Consider the following 12053-nt stretch of genomic DNA (forward strand, 5'->3'; position numbering starts at 1 on the left):
TCCAACACCGCTCAACCATAGGCGGTAGGTTTATCCTAGTAGGGGGTGTGGGCGTGTCCCAGACGGGGATTGCGAATCTGGATTCACACTACCCAGACGTAAGGCGCCTGAGACCAGACTACCAAGGCAAGGTCAGTATCGGTGAGGGCGCTGATAGAGGAGCCAGAGGGACAGACCTTGAACCACCAAACGGCCCCTCGCACATCCCTTTCATCAAACACTGCAAAGGCCTTTGATTCGGACCTCCCAGGGCGATGGACGGGCTTTTCTTGTAGCCTTTCAACCCTCTGAAGTCCGCGCGAGTCGACGGTCAGACGAATGATCTGTGGCATGGCCGACTCACAACCGTTTGCTGCGAGGACAGGTTCTCCGCCGCGCTCCCAAAGCGGAAATCTAGGATAGATGAAAAGCTTGTGGCATGACAGACAGCGGGGGCCCATTTTCCGCGAGCCCAATCACTCGAGTGAGCCTCCAAACAAGGTTGTCGGCCGAGAAGTTTTGGATCATCTTCGTAAGCTCGGGTGGCAGCCGGGTAAGCTGGGGCAAGCCCGAGAGCTGCAGCAAAATGGTGTACAGGGAGGATCTCGATGTTGCTATTCTCTAGTTGTAGCTTGGGGCGAATATTCCATGGTTGGCTCCATGCGGAAAACTCCCGCAGCGCTGTCAGTACCTCCTGCTCCGATATTTGGCGGTATCGCATAAAGATACGGAAGCAGTCATCGTGTACTGAGAGGCGGTTAGAAACTGTGCTTCATGGTGAATGACAAGATACCAATTACCCCGCGAACGCTGTTCCTGACTCTTGAGTTCTTGTGCAGCGAAGGCTCGGATCAGCGCCGAAAACTTTCAGATTCGTCAGTCGTGTCGGCCTGAAGCTCCTGTGCCGGCCATCTTCCAGATAGCCAGGCGACCAACAGTCGCAGAGGGCGCAGCGCGATTTCCACATGAGTGCCATCGCAATTGATACTGGTAGGCGTCAATGGTTGAGGTCGAACACAGAAGAAGGTTGGCTTTTTTTCTTCTTCGTAAAACCAAGCGGTGTCGAGAAAATTAAGCTCTCAACACAAGCCACAAGCCTGATTGATGTCTTAACCACTGCCATTTTGACAAGCCCTCAGCCCAGTTCTCGTAGCCACACTTGGAGAGAGCCGATGAGGCTTGTAAACTTAGTTCTGTACCTTCACAGGGTCAGCTCGACATAGTTCAAGAAAGTAATGTTATGAGAGCTCGCTCTCTCTCTTATACCATGATATCAAAAGGGGAAGCCGATGATGAGAATGAAAAAGGTAACGCGTTGCAACGTCGTCTCAGCCAGGCCGTCTTACACGGCTTCTGGACCAATCGGAGCTGCTGATGGGCATGCGGGGTTAGCCGCTTCGTGCATGGGCATCATGGACATCTGCGGTAGCTTCTGAACACAGTCACCTGCAATTGCAAAAATATCTGCAACTGTCTCTGCATTGCATCATCAACTCTGGATGCCGCTCCCGGCCGATGGCCTGGGCTTCGGAGCTTCCTCATCACCCCCGCTCCAGTGGATATTGAGACGATGTCGGACGGGAGGCTGGGGACCAGTTGCACCTGCATCTCGTCAAGTGACAAGAGATGGGATGATGTTTACAACAGCCACGACACCCCTTGCTATTTAGCTTCTTTCTTCATTTCATCCTCTTTCCTCTTTGTTTTTCTATGAAAATTCATCCGACCCTATCTTTCTTGACATATTCCAGCCTGTCACCCGCATCCTCCACTGGCGGCCATTTCCCCACAGTCGCTTGGCAGCCCCGCAAGGACCGGGGCTGCAAGAAGCGTTTCTTGGCTGCTTGGAGCTATTCAGAATCCCCACCCTCAGAGCTTGTTATCGGCCGGCCCCCTCCAAGTCCAAGCCATTGACGAACCAAAGATCCTGTTGTTCGTCCAGTCTTTGGTCCGACTCGGATATAAGTCTCGTCCAAGGTCGTGACGGCGAAAACAGACTTTCCCCCCTCTTGCTGTTCATCCCCGTGCCCGCAAAGCCCAAGCACAAGCCCACCATGTCACTGCATCGTGTTGCGTCGCTCGAAACTTTCGCCATCCTCCCAACCGACCAGAGATCAAGGAGGAGCTCCGATGCTTCGGCTCGCGCCCGCAAATTAACCTTCAACCCACTCCCGCAAGAATGGGATCCTCCAGCTGGCCTGGACCAACTTCATGCCGTTGGCGCCTTTGAGGTGCCTCGCTGGAAGCGTCTACGTAGGTCTCGCATCTCCTCACTGTGGCCTTTTGGTGTCGTTGCCCCAGTGTGCTCATGCAGTGTGTGAGAACAGTCCAGGTTGCCGCCGCCGTCTTCTACTGCCTCTTCGCGTCCGGTGTTGTCTTTGGATATGCCGCCATCAAGCCAGTCCTCAAGTCGGAGGGTGCCTACAAAGATATCTGCTCAGCCCCGGGCGGGCTAGTCAGCGAGGACACATGCATAGAGATACATCTGAACTTGATGTTCACGGTGGCCGCTGTGGCTACGAATGTTGCTGCTCTCCCTATTGGAGCTATCCTCGATCACTATGGGCCTCGGGTGTGTGGTATACTTGGCAGTCTCTTCCTGGCCATTGGCGCGGCGCTGATGGCCAACGAGAGCCGCTTGCCTTTTGACGGCTTGTTGTTTGGTTATCTTTTCCTGGCTCTGGGAGGCCCCTTTACCTACATCTCGTCGTTCCAGCTGTCCAATGCCTTCCCCAAAAACTCGGGCCTCATTTTGGCCCTCTTGACGGGCGCTTTCGACGCCTCCAGCGCCTTGTTCTTGGTGTACCGGATCGTCTTTCAAAAGTCAGAGGGCGCCTTTGGACATCAGCGGTTCTTCATGGTGTACTTGATTGTACCTGTGGTGATCATCATCTTGCAGTTTACGCTGATGCCATCTCAGTCTTACAAGACGGTTGGTGAGCTGGTGGAGGAGATCGAGGAGCCAGTCGCCGAGGAACCGGATGACCAGGTTGACGAAGAAACCGCCCTGCTCCAGGAGGAGGAAAGACAACATCGCGCCGATGTCATCGAGGGTCTCCAGAACGTGCTCGGCTCGGCCAAGGCGGACAAGCAAGCGAAACGCGAGGAGCGCAAGAATGAGATCTCGGGTGTCTGGGGTGTCATGCACCCCTACACGTCTTGGGAGCAGATCAAGTCCCCTTGGTTTATCTTGATCTGCGCTTTTACTGGTATGCTGCTGCTTTATCTGATCCTCGACGTGCGTCTAATGTTTGGTTGTTCACAGTTATCCAAATGACCCGCATCAATTACTTCGTTGCCACAATTCGCGCCCAGTACGAAGCCATCTTTGGCTCTATCGAAAAAGCGGCCGAGATCAACGAATTCTTCGACCTCGCTCTCCCCATCGGCGGTATTCTCAGCATTCCCTTCATTGGTATGATTCTCGACCACACCAGCACCGTTACCGTGCTTGCCTGCCTCGTCACATGCGCCACCACGATCGGCGTCCTGGGTATCATCCCGCAGACATGGGCTGCGTACGGAAATATTTGCCTGTTTGTTCTTTACCGTCCATTTTATTACACGGCGGTGTCGGACTACAGCGCCAAGGTGTTTGGATTCAGGACGTTTGGCAAGGTTTACGGTACGATTATCTGCCTGTCTGGCGTCTTCAACTTCTCGCAGTCTGGGTTGGATTTCTTGTTTCACCAAACCTTCAAGGGCAATCCTCTACCGGTGAATGTGATGTTGTTGAGTTTGGGGCTGGCAGTTGGTCTCGGGCTGGTAGGCTTCGTGGCTATCAAGGCAAAGATGATCAAGAGGAAGATGCTTTCAGAGGAGGCATACGGTGCGTTCAGTGACCCAAGGTGGAATCACTAGGGGAGGTCCAGCTTCAGCAAGAAGAGCAGGAGAAACAGATTGTCGCGGAGTTACCAGAATAGCGGGGGTGAGTTGTAAAAAGAAACAAGAAGAATGTTGGAAAGGAAAAGGAAAAGGGATTGGAGGACCATAATGGTGTTTTTGTGTGACATGGACAAATCGGTTTGGATGATACCTGCATGGTGGGAGGAGGAACGCATGGGCACATGGCGATGGCGCACTAAGGATTTTTCGTTTAACGGGGCATTTATGTTGAGCATGAGTGGTAAGCAAAGCAGTCGAATATTTAACATTTGCATATCGGACCTTTGCCCGCTTTCTCTCTCGTGATACCTTGAGTACGGGTTACAGTTGCTGCTTGGACAAGACTATACCAGTGGGCGACACCTAACCTACCAAATTGGCGCGCACGACGTCATTTTAATTTTTTCGATGTCTATAAAATCTAGAAAACTATCGTTTTGACACCTGCTCTTGAACAAGACTGGCAACATATTGCGCAAGACCAATCGAAGACTCTCGTACAAGTATCTATCCAACCTGTTTCAAAAACCATCAACCATATTTCAAGATACCTTTTATGGACTACCTGTCTTCTGTTCCACTGGATTATCATTGTTCAAAAGCCTTCTGAAATCAGCTAGACAGACGGCACGCTGCCTTAAAAAACCATTCGCATGGTGTTGAAAGACACACCAGTAGTACCACATGGCCACCCGAGTACACTTGAACACAACCTATACTCTCGACCTGCCAACTCCTTGAATTCTTCTCCTCATAACCTCACCCTCCAAACTACAACCAGACCAATCCTAGGTGGCAAAGAAGCAAAACCCCTTCCTAAACAGCCATCTCCCCCTCCACTCCCAACCCCTGCTCCTTCACCCTCCGCTCCACCTCATCCCCCTCCCTCTCCCCCCTCTCCTCCTTCAACCTCTCCTCCACCTCATCCCTCACCGGCCCCAAATCCGGTGGGATAATACTGCTCTGCACGCTCGGCGCGTGCTGCACAAACCTCAACTGCTCATGCACATGCGCCACAATATCCCTCAGCCTCTTCTCCGTATTCTTGTTATTCCTCGGCTCACTCATACTCTGCTCCAGCGTCGGAAAAAGCGTCTCGTGCACAAAGTGCTGCCTCCACGGCGCATGCTGCGGGATCTCCGCCGGAATGTTCTGGTCGGCGCCAATCGCGATGGAGGTCTCGTACGCCCACGCCCTGGCCACGTTTCGGGGCGTGTACCCCCCCCCACCAAACAAAATCATGGGAATGCCTAGACTTTTGCAAAACCTCACGCAGGCCGCGTGACCCTCTACCTTCAGATTGAACCTACCAAGTCGGTCGCCAGCAAGAGAGTCGGCGCCGCACTGGAGGGCGATCGCACTCGGGCGGAACGTGGTGTTGACTTGCCCAATGATGGACTTGAACAGGTGCTCGTACTGCTCGTCTGTGATGCCGTCGTTGAGGGGAACGTTGATGGCGTGGTGAGCTCCGGGGTTGTGCTCGGATTTCGGACCGTTGTCGTTCAGCCCGCCGGTGCCGGGAAAGAAGACTTCGGGTTGGTACTTGTGGAACGAGACGGTCATGACGCGGTCGGTGCTGAAGAAGGCCTCTTCTACGCCGTCGCCGTGGTGGACGTCAATGTCGATGTATAACACGCGGGGGTAGAGCCGCAAGAGCTGGAGGATGGCGAGGACGATGTCGTTGATGTAGCAGAACCCGGAGGCTTCGGACTTTTTGGCGTGGTGAAGGCCGCCGCCCCAGGCGATGGCGATGTCGGATTGTTTGTTGCAGATTTTGCGGGCGGCGTCTAGGGAGGTGCCGGCTGACATGGAGCAGTAGTCGTAGAGACCGTGGAAGAGGGGACAGTCGGAACCGCCGAGGTTGAACTTGACGTCCTTGTCGGGGTTATCCAGGTCTCGGGGTTGGTCCTCTGGGGCGGCCGTCGCGAGGTAGTCCAGATAATCGCTCGAGTGGAAAGAGTTGAGCTCTTCGTAGGTGGCGTGCCGGGTGTTGTAGTTGTCCATGGCGAAGGGCATGCCATAGGCTGTCACCAAGCTTTTGGTGAGAGTTAAGCGCCAGGGCTTCATTGGGTGGGTTTGGCCAAAATGGTGCTTTTCCATCTCGGAGGTCGCGTGGTATGAGACCGTGTACCCTTTGGGTCTGACGATGTTGAACTCTTGGGCGGCGAGCTTCATTTTCTCAAAGTAGGCGGCGTTTTCGTGGTCGCTGGCCCTTCCGAGTGGGATCTCGAATTCCTCCACGACTGGATCCATGTCGATGTTGTGAGGGAGGTAATTGGTCTTTGGCGGACGCCAGCGGTACGAATCGACGTCCATCATTTCGAAGTGGTGGTGAGTTTGTGTGAGATGGGACGAAAATCTCAGGTGAGTGAAGGGCTTGGGAACGAGCTTTCTTCGAAAGAAATACGGGCCCTGCCGCCGAGCTTCAACAAATATACGGGCCTCGCCTCGGAACAAGCTGGAGCTCGACGTTGAGCAAGCTCTCAATGTACAAAAATTTCGACAAATATACTGACTTGTGATGAATGATAGCTCGCTGAGATGAAAACCGTCGCGTAAAATTCACCAGTACAGTCACGTAAATGATTCCAGTTGGTTATCACTTCTCGATGGTGATGATGATGATGATGATGATGATCGTGATTTCTGCACCTGGGTACCCTACAACTGTGATAGACAGTAAAAAACCGCCTGTGTGAAGTGAGGAACTGTGTAGTGTAACAAATTGATTGTGTTTGAAAGACCGTGCTGAGTTGAGATCTTGAAAAGACCCTGGTGCCAGAAGCTGCCCATCTGCAATTGGTGGTTGCACCAGTCTGGCGTGGCGATCCCTAACCGTGAAAGAGGCTAACCGCTTTGGGTCTAGTCAGCCGCAATCCGGCAGGGGCAGCCTTTCTCCAGTTTTGATGATTAACTCCACAGCCGCCACACCAGAAACCTTTCCCTTTGGTGGACAGGGATCATATCAACTTGCATACAGTAACCTCCATCCACACGTAGCGACAAACACCACCGTGAAAAGGTCCTTTTTTTTCTTTTTCGACAACAGGAAAAAGAGACAGTCGTGTTGTCTGGCTCCTGAGGTGAGCAAGCGGAATCTTTGCTCTTGACCCAAAACCCCAAGCTCTCCCCAAACAAGCCTCAAGAGCACCGAGGCACGCTGCGTCATTCTCGGCTTGGAGTCGTCCCACTCGCGACTCCACGCGCCTGCTCTCGCTTTTGCTCTCTTCCCTGCCCCAGTCTCTCTCTCTCTCTCTCTATCGATTTCATCTCACTCAATGCGCATTCGGAGTTTATCAGCGTTGATATACATCCGCTTTTTTTTTTTTCTCTCTCAGTCTTTTCATTCAAGTTCTCTCCTTCAACAGCCAGACCTGCCCAAGAGTCGGTGTCAGGATTTCTTCAAATTTCGACTGCGCTATACCCTTCAACTTATCAGTCTTACTTTTCATACCGCCATATAAGCACACGCTGAACTCGCGTGAGTTAACACTCATCATGCCTAGAGACGATCTATCCATCGATTTCGTGCGCAAAATGCCACCAGTCGAGCAGCTTGACCCGGCACTGGTCCTGGATGAGTTTATCAACCGGGCTCAGAATCTTCCCGAGGAAGTTCGCTTTATGCAGGAGGAGCTTCGAGATAAGGAACTGCGGTATACGGCACTCAACAAGGAAAAGGACGAGCTGGATGAACGGTTACAGAAATGGATCAAGGCACATGGCAGCCACCAGCCCAACCCGAAGGAGGCAGAAATCCGCGCAAAGGCATTAAAGAACTATGACTTGCTTCAACAACTATCCGACGAAAAGCTTGCCCTCAGCGCCAAAGTACTACAGGCTATAGAGAAACACACCCGCCATCTCGACATACAAATCAAGATGTTGTATGACCGGAACGAGCCAGGATTTGCCGACCCGGATGAGCTGCCGTCTCTAATCCGCGCAAGCGCTGCCAATATCACAAACAGTCCCATTGTTCGCCCCCCAAGCGGCACCAACGGGTCTTCTCTCAGCCACCTTGCAAACAGTGTATCACAATCTTCCATGCGTGGTTCCAACTCTCAGATTCGAAATACCCAGGCTCAACATCATGGCTCGGCCTCGGCCCCCGCAACCCCAGCAGCAAGCATGATCATGAATCGGCAAGCCCGCGAAGGGTCCGCCGGTCCTCCCAAACGTGGCCCCCGTCTCAACACAAGCCTCTCCAACCTCCCAACCACATCCTCCGGCCTGGCCCGCCATTCCTCCCTCGGCCCCGGCACCCCAAAGGGCCACACAACCGCGGCAGGAAACCAACGAGCCGGCAGCGCCGGCCCCAGAGCCTCATCTAAGGCATCAGGCTCTGGAGTCGCCAACCGCAAAGCCGGTACCCCCTCCAGCAGCTCGGGTCGCATCTCTGCCTCCCACAAAAAAGGCTCCTCCCTTGGTGGGAACGACCCCCGAAGCGGAACAGCCAACAAATCCGGCCTCTCCCGCGTCAAGCGCGCAGCAAAGAACTCTCCCTCCTCCACAGCGGAAAGTGAACTCTCAGACGCGGAATCGGCCGTCAGCGGCGAGGAGAGTGATGCTGCCCCATCAAGAAACAGCACCGGCAACAACGCAAGGGGAACCCCCTCTTTACCTCGTCAAAACTCGGGAAGCCACCAGTCTCTGGGTAATCAGCCCACAAGCAGCTCCACGAAGAACTCGCCTCACGCGGCTCACGTCCACAAGGCTGGCGGCGGCGGGCCGGGGAATCATCATGGCCCGCCACCGCCGTCGCACAACAGACATCATGATGACGACGATGCGATGGACATTGAGGAGGATGACGCGGGGGATGACAAGAAGTATTGCTCGTGTCGGAACGTGAGCTATGGGAACATGGTGGCGTGTGATAATGATGATTGTCCATATGAGTGGTTTCATTGGGGGTGTGTGGGGTTGAAGAGCGAGCCGAACGGGACGTGGTTTTGTCCTGACTGTAGTCGGGCCGCGGCTGGGGGGGATAATAGGAAGAAGGTTGTTGGTGGAGGGGGAGGGGGAGGTGGTGGGCATGGGAGTAGGCCGGGTGGTGGGGGGGTTGGTGTTGGGGCATGAGGAGGCTTGATAAGCAGGTGTTTTCTGAAATGTAGCGAGGATTTAACATAGAAGGCGAAAGATGTCAAACTGGTTGCTTGTAGAGAGGCGCTTAGATGTTTTGTGATTAAATTGTTCAGGGTGTGTATATATGCTTTTTGTGTATGTTTGTTGTTCATTGCCAATCTAACCTGGCGAGAGCGAGCTACATTAGGGGGGGGGGTTAATTAACACTACACCTAAAAAGTTCAATAGGCGGCTTAGGTTAGAATACCTGCTCACCCGTCGCTGTATGTTTATTGGACCACGTATACAATCTGAAACTACACCATTCATCATGCCCAAACGGCATGTGCGTCGTGAAATACCTAAAGAAAAGTTCGTGTGATATTACACTGCTAGGCCGTTATGCCTCACGACTAGGGCGGGCACACTTGCCCCCAAAATATGTTATGACAAAAGGTAGCTGGTTCAAAGAACCGAGAGTGTATTCATGGGCTTGTTCCAATATTTGCTGCTACCTATCTTGGTGTTTATGATGCTCTTGAAACACAAGAGACTGGGCACTTTTCTTTTGAACAACATGAGACGAAATGCTGGGACGACTTCAGGCCGTACAACAGAAGCGCACAAACATAACCTCGGGATGAGCAAGAATGGAAGGAGCAACAAAGAAAGTTGCAAGGGCATCGTCTGCTCAAAGTAGCTCTCCCCACACAAGCCAACCCAAGCACAAGATAATGTCATTCATATTCACCAATCACAAGCAGAGCAATATCATAAAAACAAATTCTACAGGCTACCATTTACTATCCCATATCTTCCACAGGATCAAGCCTTCCGTGTGTATTTTTTATCTTCTTCCCCAACCTCCAACCACCGGGCAAAAGATACCCTGCCCTCAGATTACTTTTTAAACAACAAAAAAAAAACACAAGTAATCCGTCCAAGTCCTTTCCCGTCTTTCCCACAACTCAAGGCTTAGAACTCGCCATGGTATATCTACGCAATCCTGTTTCAAGGTGATGTCCAACCTGCAACAGAAGCAACAAAACCCAGCCAGTACTGTTAACGGCAACACAAAAACCAAACGCTATGTCCCTGCCCGATCCTAACAAAAAACACCTTAATGCTCAAGCAGACGCAAGCTACCCTGGACGACAACGTTCTCGAGGATGGATCCTGGGGGAATGTCGATGGTCTGACCCTCTGTCGCCACAATGATGACGGTACCCTTGAGGACGACACCGCGACCAAGGTTGACCGCACCGGTGATGGTGAGGTGGTCAAGCTCAATGATCTTGGGGATGCTAGGGATGCGCTTCTGGAAGTCGGACACCTTCTTGAAGTCACCACCGAGCTTGATCAGAGGAGCATCACCGAAGCGGGCTGTGCTCATCTGGAGCTGGCCGTGTTTGACGGTGTAGAGATCAGACTTGACAAGCATCAGATCAGAGCAAGTCTTGACGGGCAAGAAGCGGCGACGGGGAACGTTGACACCGTGGGCGTTCTTGAAGTGCTTGATGGCAGCACCAACAGCGGTCTCCAGCTGGAGAATGCTAATGTCCGACTCACCCTTCTTATCGCCGGGGATGGTCTTGCCGTTAGGAATGATCTCCATCTCGAGCTCGTTATTCTCGACGACGCGCTTGATGGCCTTGACGTTCATCCAGATGTTGTTGGTGTTGAAGTACTTGAACTTCTTGATGGACTTGAACTCGTTGACATGCTCCTTGGGGACCTGGGCGATTTCGAGAAGGCGGACGCTGCCCTCGTAGTCAATGATGGTACCACCCTTGACATCGGCCTTGGTCTTGTTGGTCAACTCCATGATGTACTCGGCTTCGCTCTCAACCATGTGCTGGAGAATGCGGAGGTCAACAACGGCGCCGAGGTTGTCAGCGTTGGAAAGGAAGATGATCTCGATGCCACGGTCGATGAGCTGGTCAAGAACACCAGAGTTGTAGAGGGACTCGAAAACGTCACCGTGTCCGGGAGGATACCAGTCATGGAGAGCAGAGTCAAAGGACTTGGGGACCGGGAGGAGGGAGTCCTTGAAGATTCTGGGGTACCTCGACTGGTTAAAGGTAAGAATGTCGACGTTATGACCCTCATACTTCTTGATAATCGCCGCGGTATCATCGTGGGTGTTGAAAGAGTTCATGAGGAGAATGGGGACGTTGGAGCCGTAGCTGCGGTTGAGGTGCTCGACCTGGCGGACGGACATGTCAAGGAAAGACATGCCATCACGGACCTCAATGACCGACTTGGGACCAACGCAACCCATGGAGGTACCGAGACCACCGTTGAGCTTGAGAACAGCAAGCTTGTTGAGGAAGCCAACAGACTCGGAGTGGGCCAAGTCCTCGTAATCGACGACTTGGCCAGCAGCGGGAGGAGCAATGCGGTCCCACGAGCTATTTTCCCGTCAGCCACATGATCTTTGTTCAGCCAATTCTGAGGAACACATACACCTCGTTGCCCTTAGCCTTGTCATTGAGATAGCGGCGGAACAAGGAGAAGAAGTTGTCCATCTCGGTCTCGAACAGCTTCTTCTCCTTGGGGTCCTTCACGGTCTCGGCGAGGTTGGTGAGAGCATTGCGCATCTGGGCAGCAGCAATGTTGGTCGAGGTGTTCTCGAAAGCCTGGTGGAAAATTGCGGGTTAGTCTGACGTCATTGAAGCCATTGTGCCAGTGCATGGCAACAAGAAACCCATTAATGCTGTTGTTGTCCCTTCGACGGACAGCCCCGGTCCCATATTGTCCACAGCGGGATTCTCTCGGAGTTATTACGGATAGATTGTTCGTGCACAGCTCGTCCAACAGTTGGGATCCTGTCTTGGGAAGGGCCGGGAGATTGCGCCGTTGGAGCAACTCCACCTTTCGAGTCGGACAACAAGGCAGTTCGGGAGACAGAGCGGGTGACCGGGCCGTGTTCTTTGTCGGTGATGATGTTGGTGAACCCGTGACAGGCGGATGATGCACGTCACAGAAGCAGTTGCTCGCTTGTGCCACGGGCTGGAGCAAGCCGTGGTCCTGCTCGGATCCTCCTTTGTTGGGGAGCGGCACCGACTCGGCAGAACCCGTCCTCGCACTCGTCCAAGAGAACAACACACCAGCAGAAGGGA

The 12053-nt window shown here is 53.1% G+C and overlaps 4 protein-coding genes across 4 annotated transcripts; 2 read left to right on the forward strand and 2 right to left on the reverse strand.

Annotated features, from left to right (window-relative positions):
- Window positions 1–83: 83 nt before the first annotated feature.
- QC764_0009130 (uncharacterized protein) lies at window positions 84–1270 on the reverse strand (the record flags this gene model as incomplete). Its single annotated transcript, XM_062939854.1, has 4 exons — window positions 780–1270; window positions 344–593; window positions 177–323; window positions 84–107 (listed from the first exon to the last, which is right to left on the reverse strand). The coding sequence occupies exons 1-4, from the start codon at window positions 953–955 to the stop codon at window positions 84–86; spliced, it is 597 nt and encodes a 198-aa protein (XP_062804920.1). The 5' UTR covers window positions 956–1270.
- A 101-nt stretch (window positions 1271–1371) lies between these two features.
- Window positions 1372–4199, forward strand: QC764_107450 (uncharacterized protein). Its single transcript, XM_062942002.1, has 3 exons — window positions 1372–2232; window positions 2307–3188; window positions 3245–4199. The coding sequence occupies exons 1-3, from the start codon at window positions 2034–2036 to the stop codon at window positions 3838–3840; spliced, it is 1677 nt and encodes a 558-aa protein (XP_062804921.1). The 5' UTR covers window positions 1372–2033; the 3' UTR covers window positions 3841–4199.
- A 481-nt stretch (window positions 4200–4680) lies between these two features.
- On the reverse strand, window positions 4681–6657 carry HOS2 (histone deacetylase; the record flags this gene model as incomplete). The annotated part of the gene is made up of 2 exons (XM_062942003.1): window positions 4681–6287; window positions 6609–6657. 2 exons carry the CDS (start codon window positions 6655–6657, stop codon window positions 4681–4683), a joined length of 1656 nt encoding a protein of 551 aa, XP_062804922.1.
- A 705-nt stretch (window positions 6658–7362) lies between these two features.
- On the forward strand, window positions 7363–8946 carry QC764_107470 (uncharacterized protein; the record flags this gene model as incomplete). Its single annotated transcript, XM_062942004.1, has 1 exon — window positions 7363–8946. One exon carries the CDS (start codon window positions 7363–7365, stop codon window positions 8944–8946), a length of 1584 nt encoding a protein of 527 aa, XP_062804923.1.
- Between the last annotated feature and the right edge of the window lie 3107 nt (window positions 8947–12053).

Source organism: Podospora pseudoanserina, chromosome 1, assembly GCF_035222485.1.
Source record: "Podospora pseudoanserina strain CBS 124.78 chromosome 1, whole genome shotgun sequence".
Taxonomy (NCBI): Eukaryota; Fungi; Ascomycota; class Sordariomycetes; order Sordariales; family Podosporaceae; genus Podospora; species Podospora pseudoanserina.

Bases quoted from the DNA above. Each gene is read 5' to 3' on its own strand.
- QC764_107450 (XM_062942002.1), top strand. From the start codon at position 2,034: ATGTCACTGCATCGTGTTGCGTCGCTCGAAACTTTCGCCATCCTCCCA. The intron at 2,233-2,306 runs GTAGGTCTCGCA...GTGTGAGAACAG, and splicing joins GCCTCGCTGGAAGCGTCTAC to TCCAGGTTGCCGCCGCCGTC. The intron at 3,189-3,244 runs GTATGCTGCTGC...GGTTGTTCACAG, and splicing joins CTTGATCTGCGCTTTTACTG to TTATCCAAATGACCCGCATC.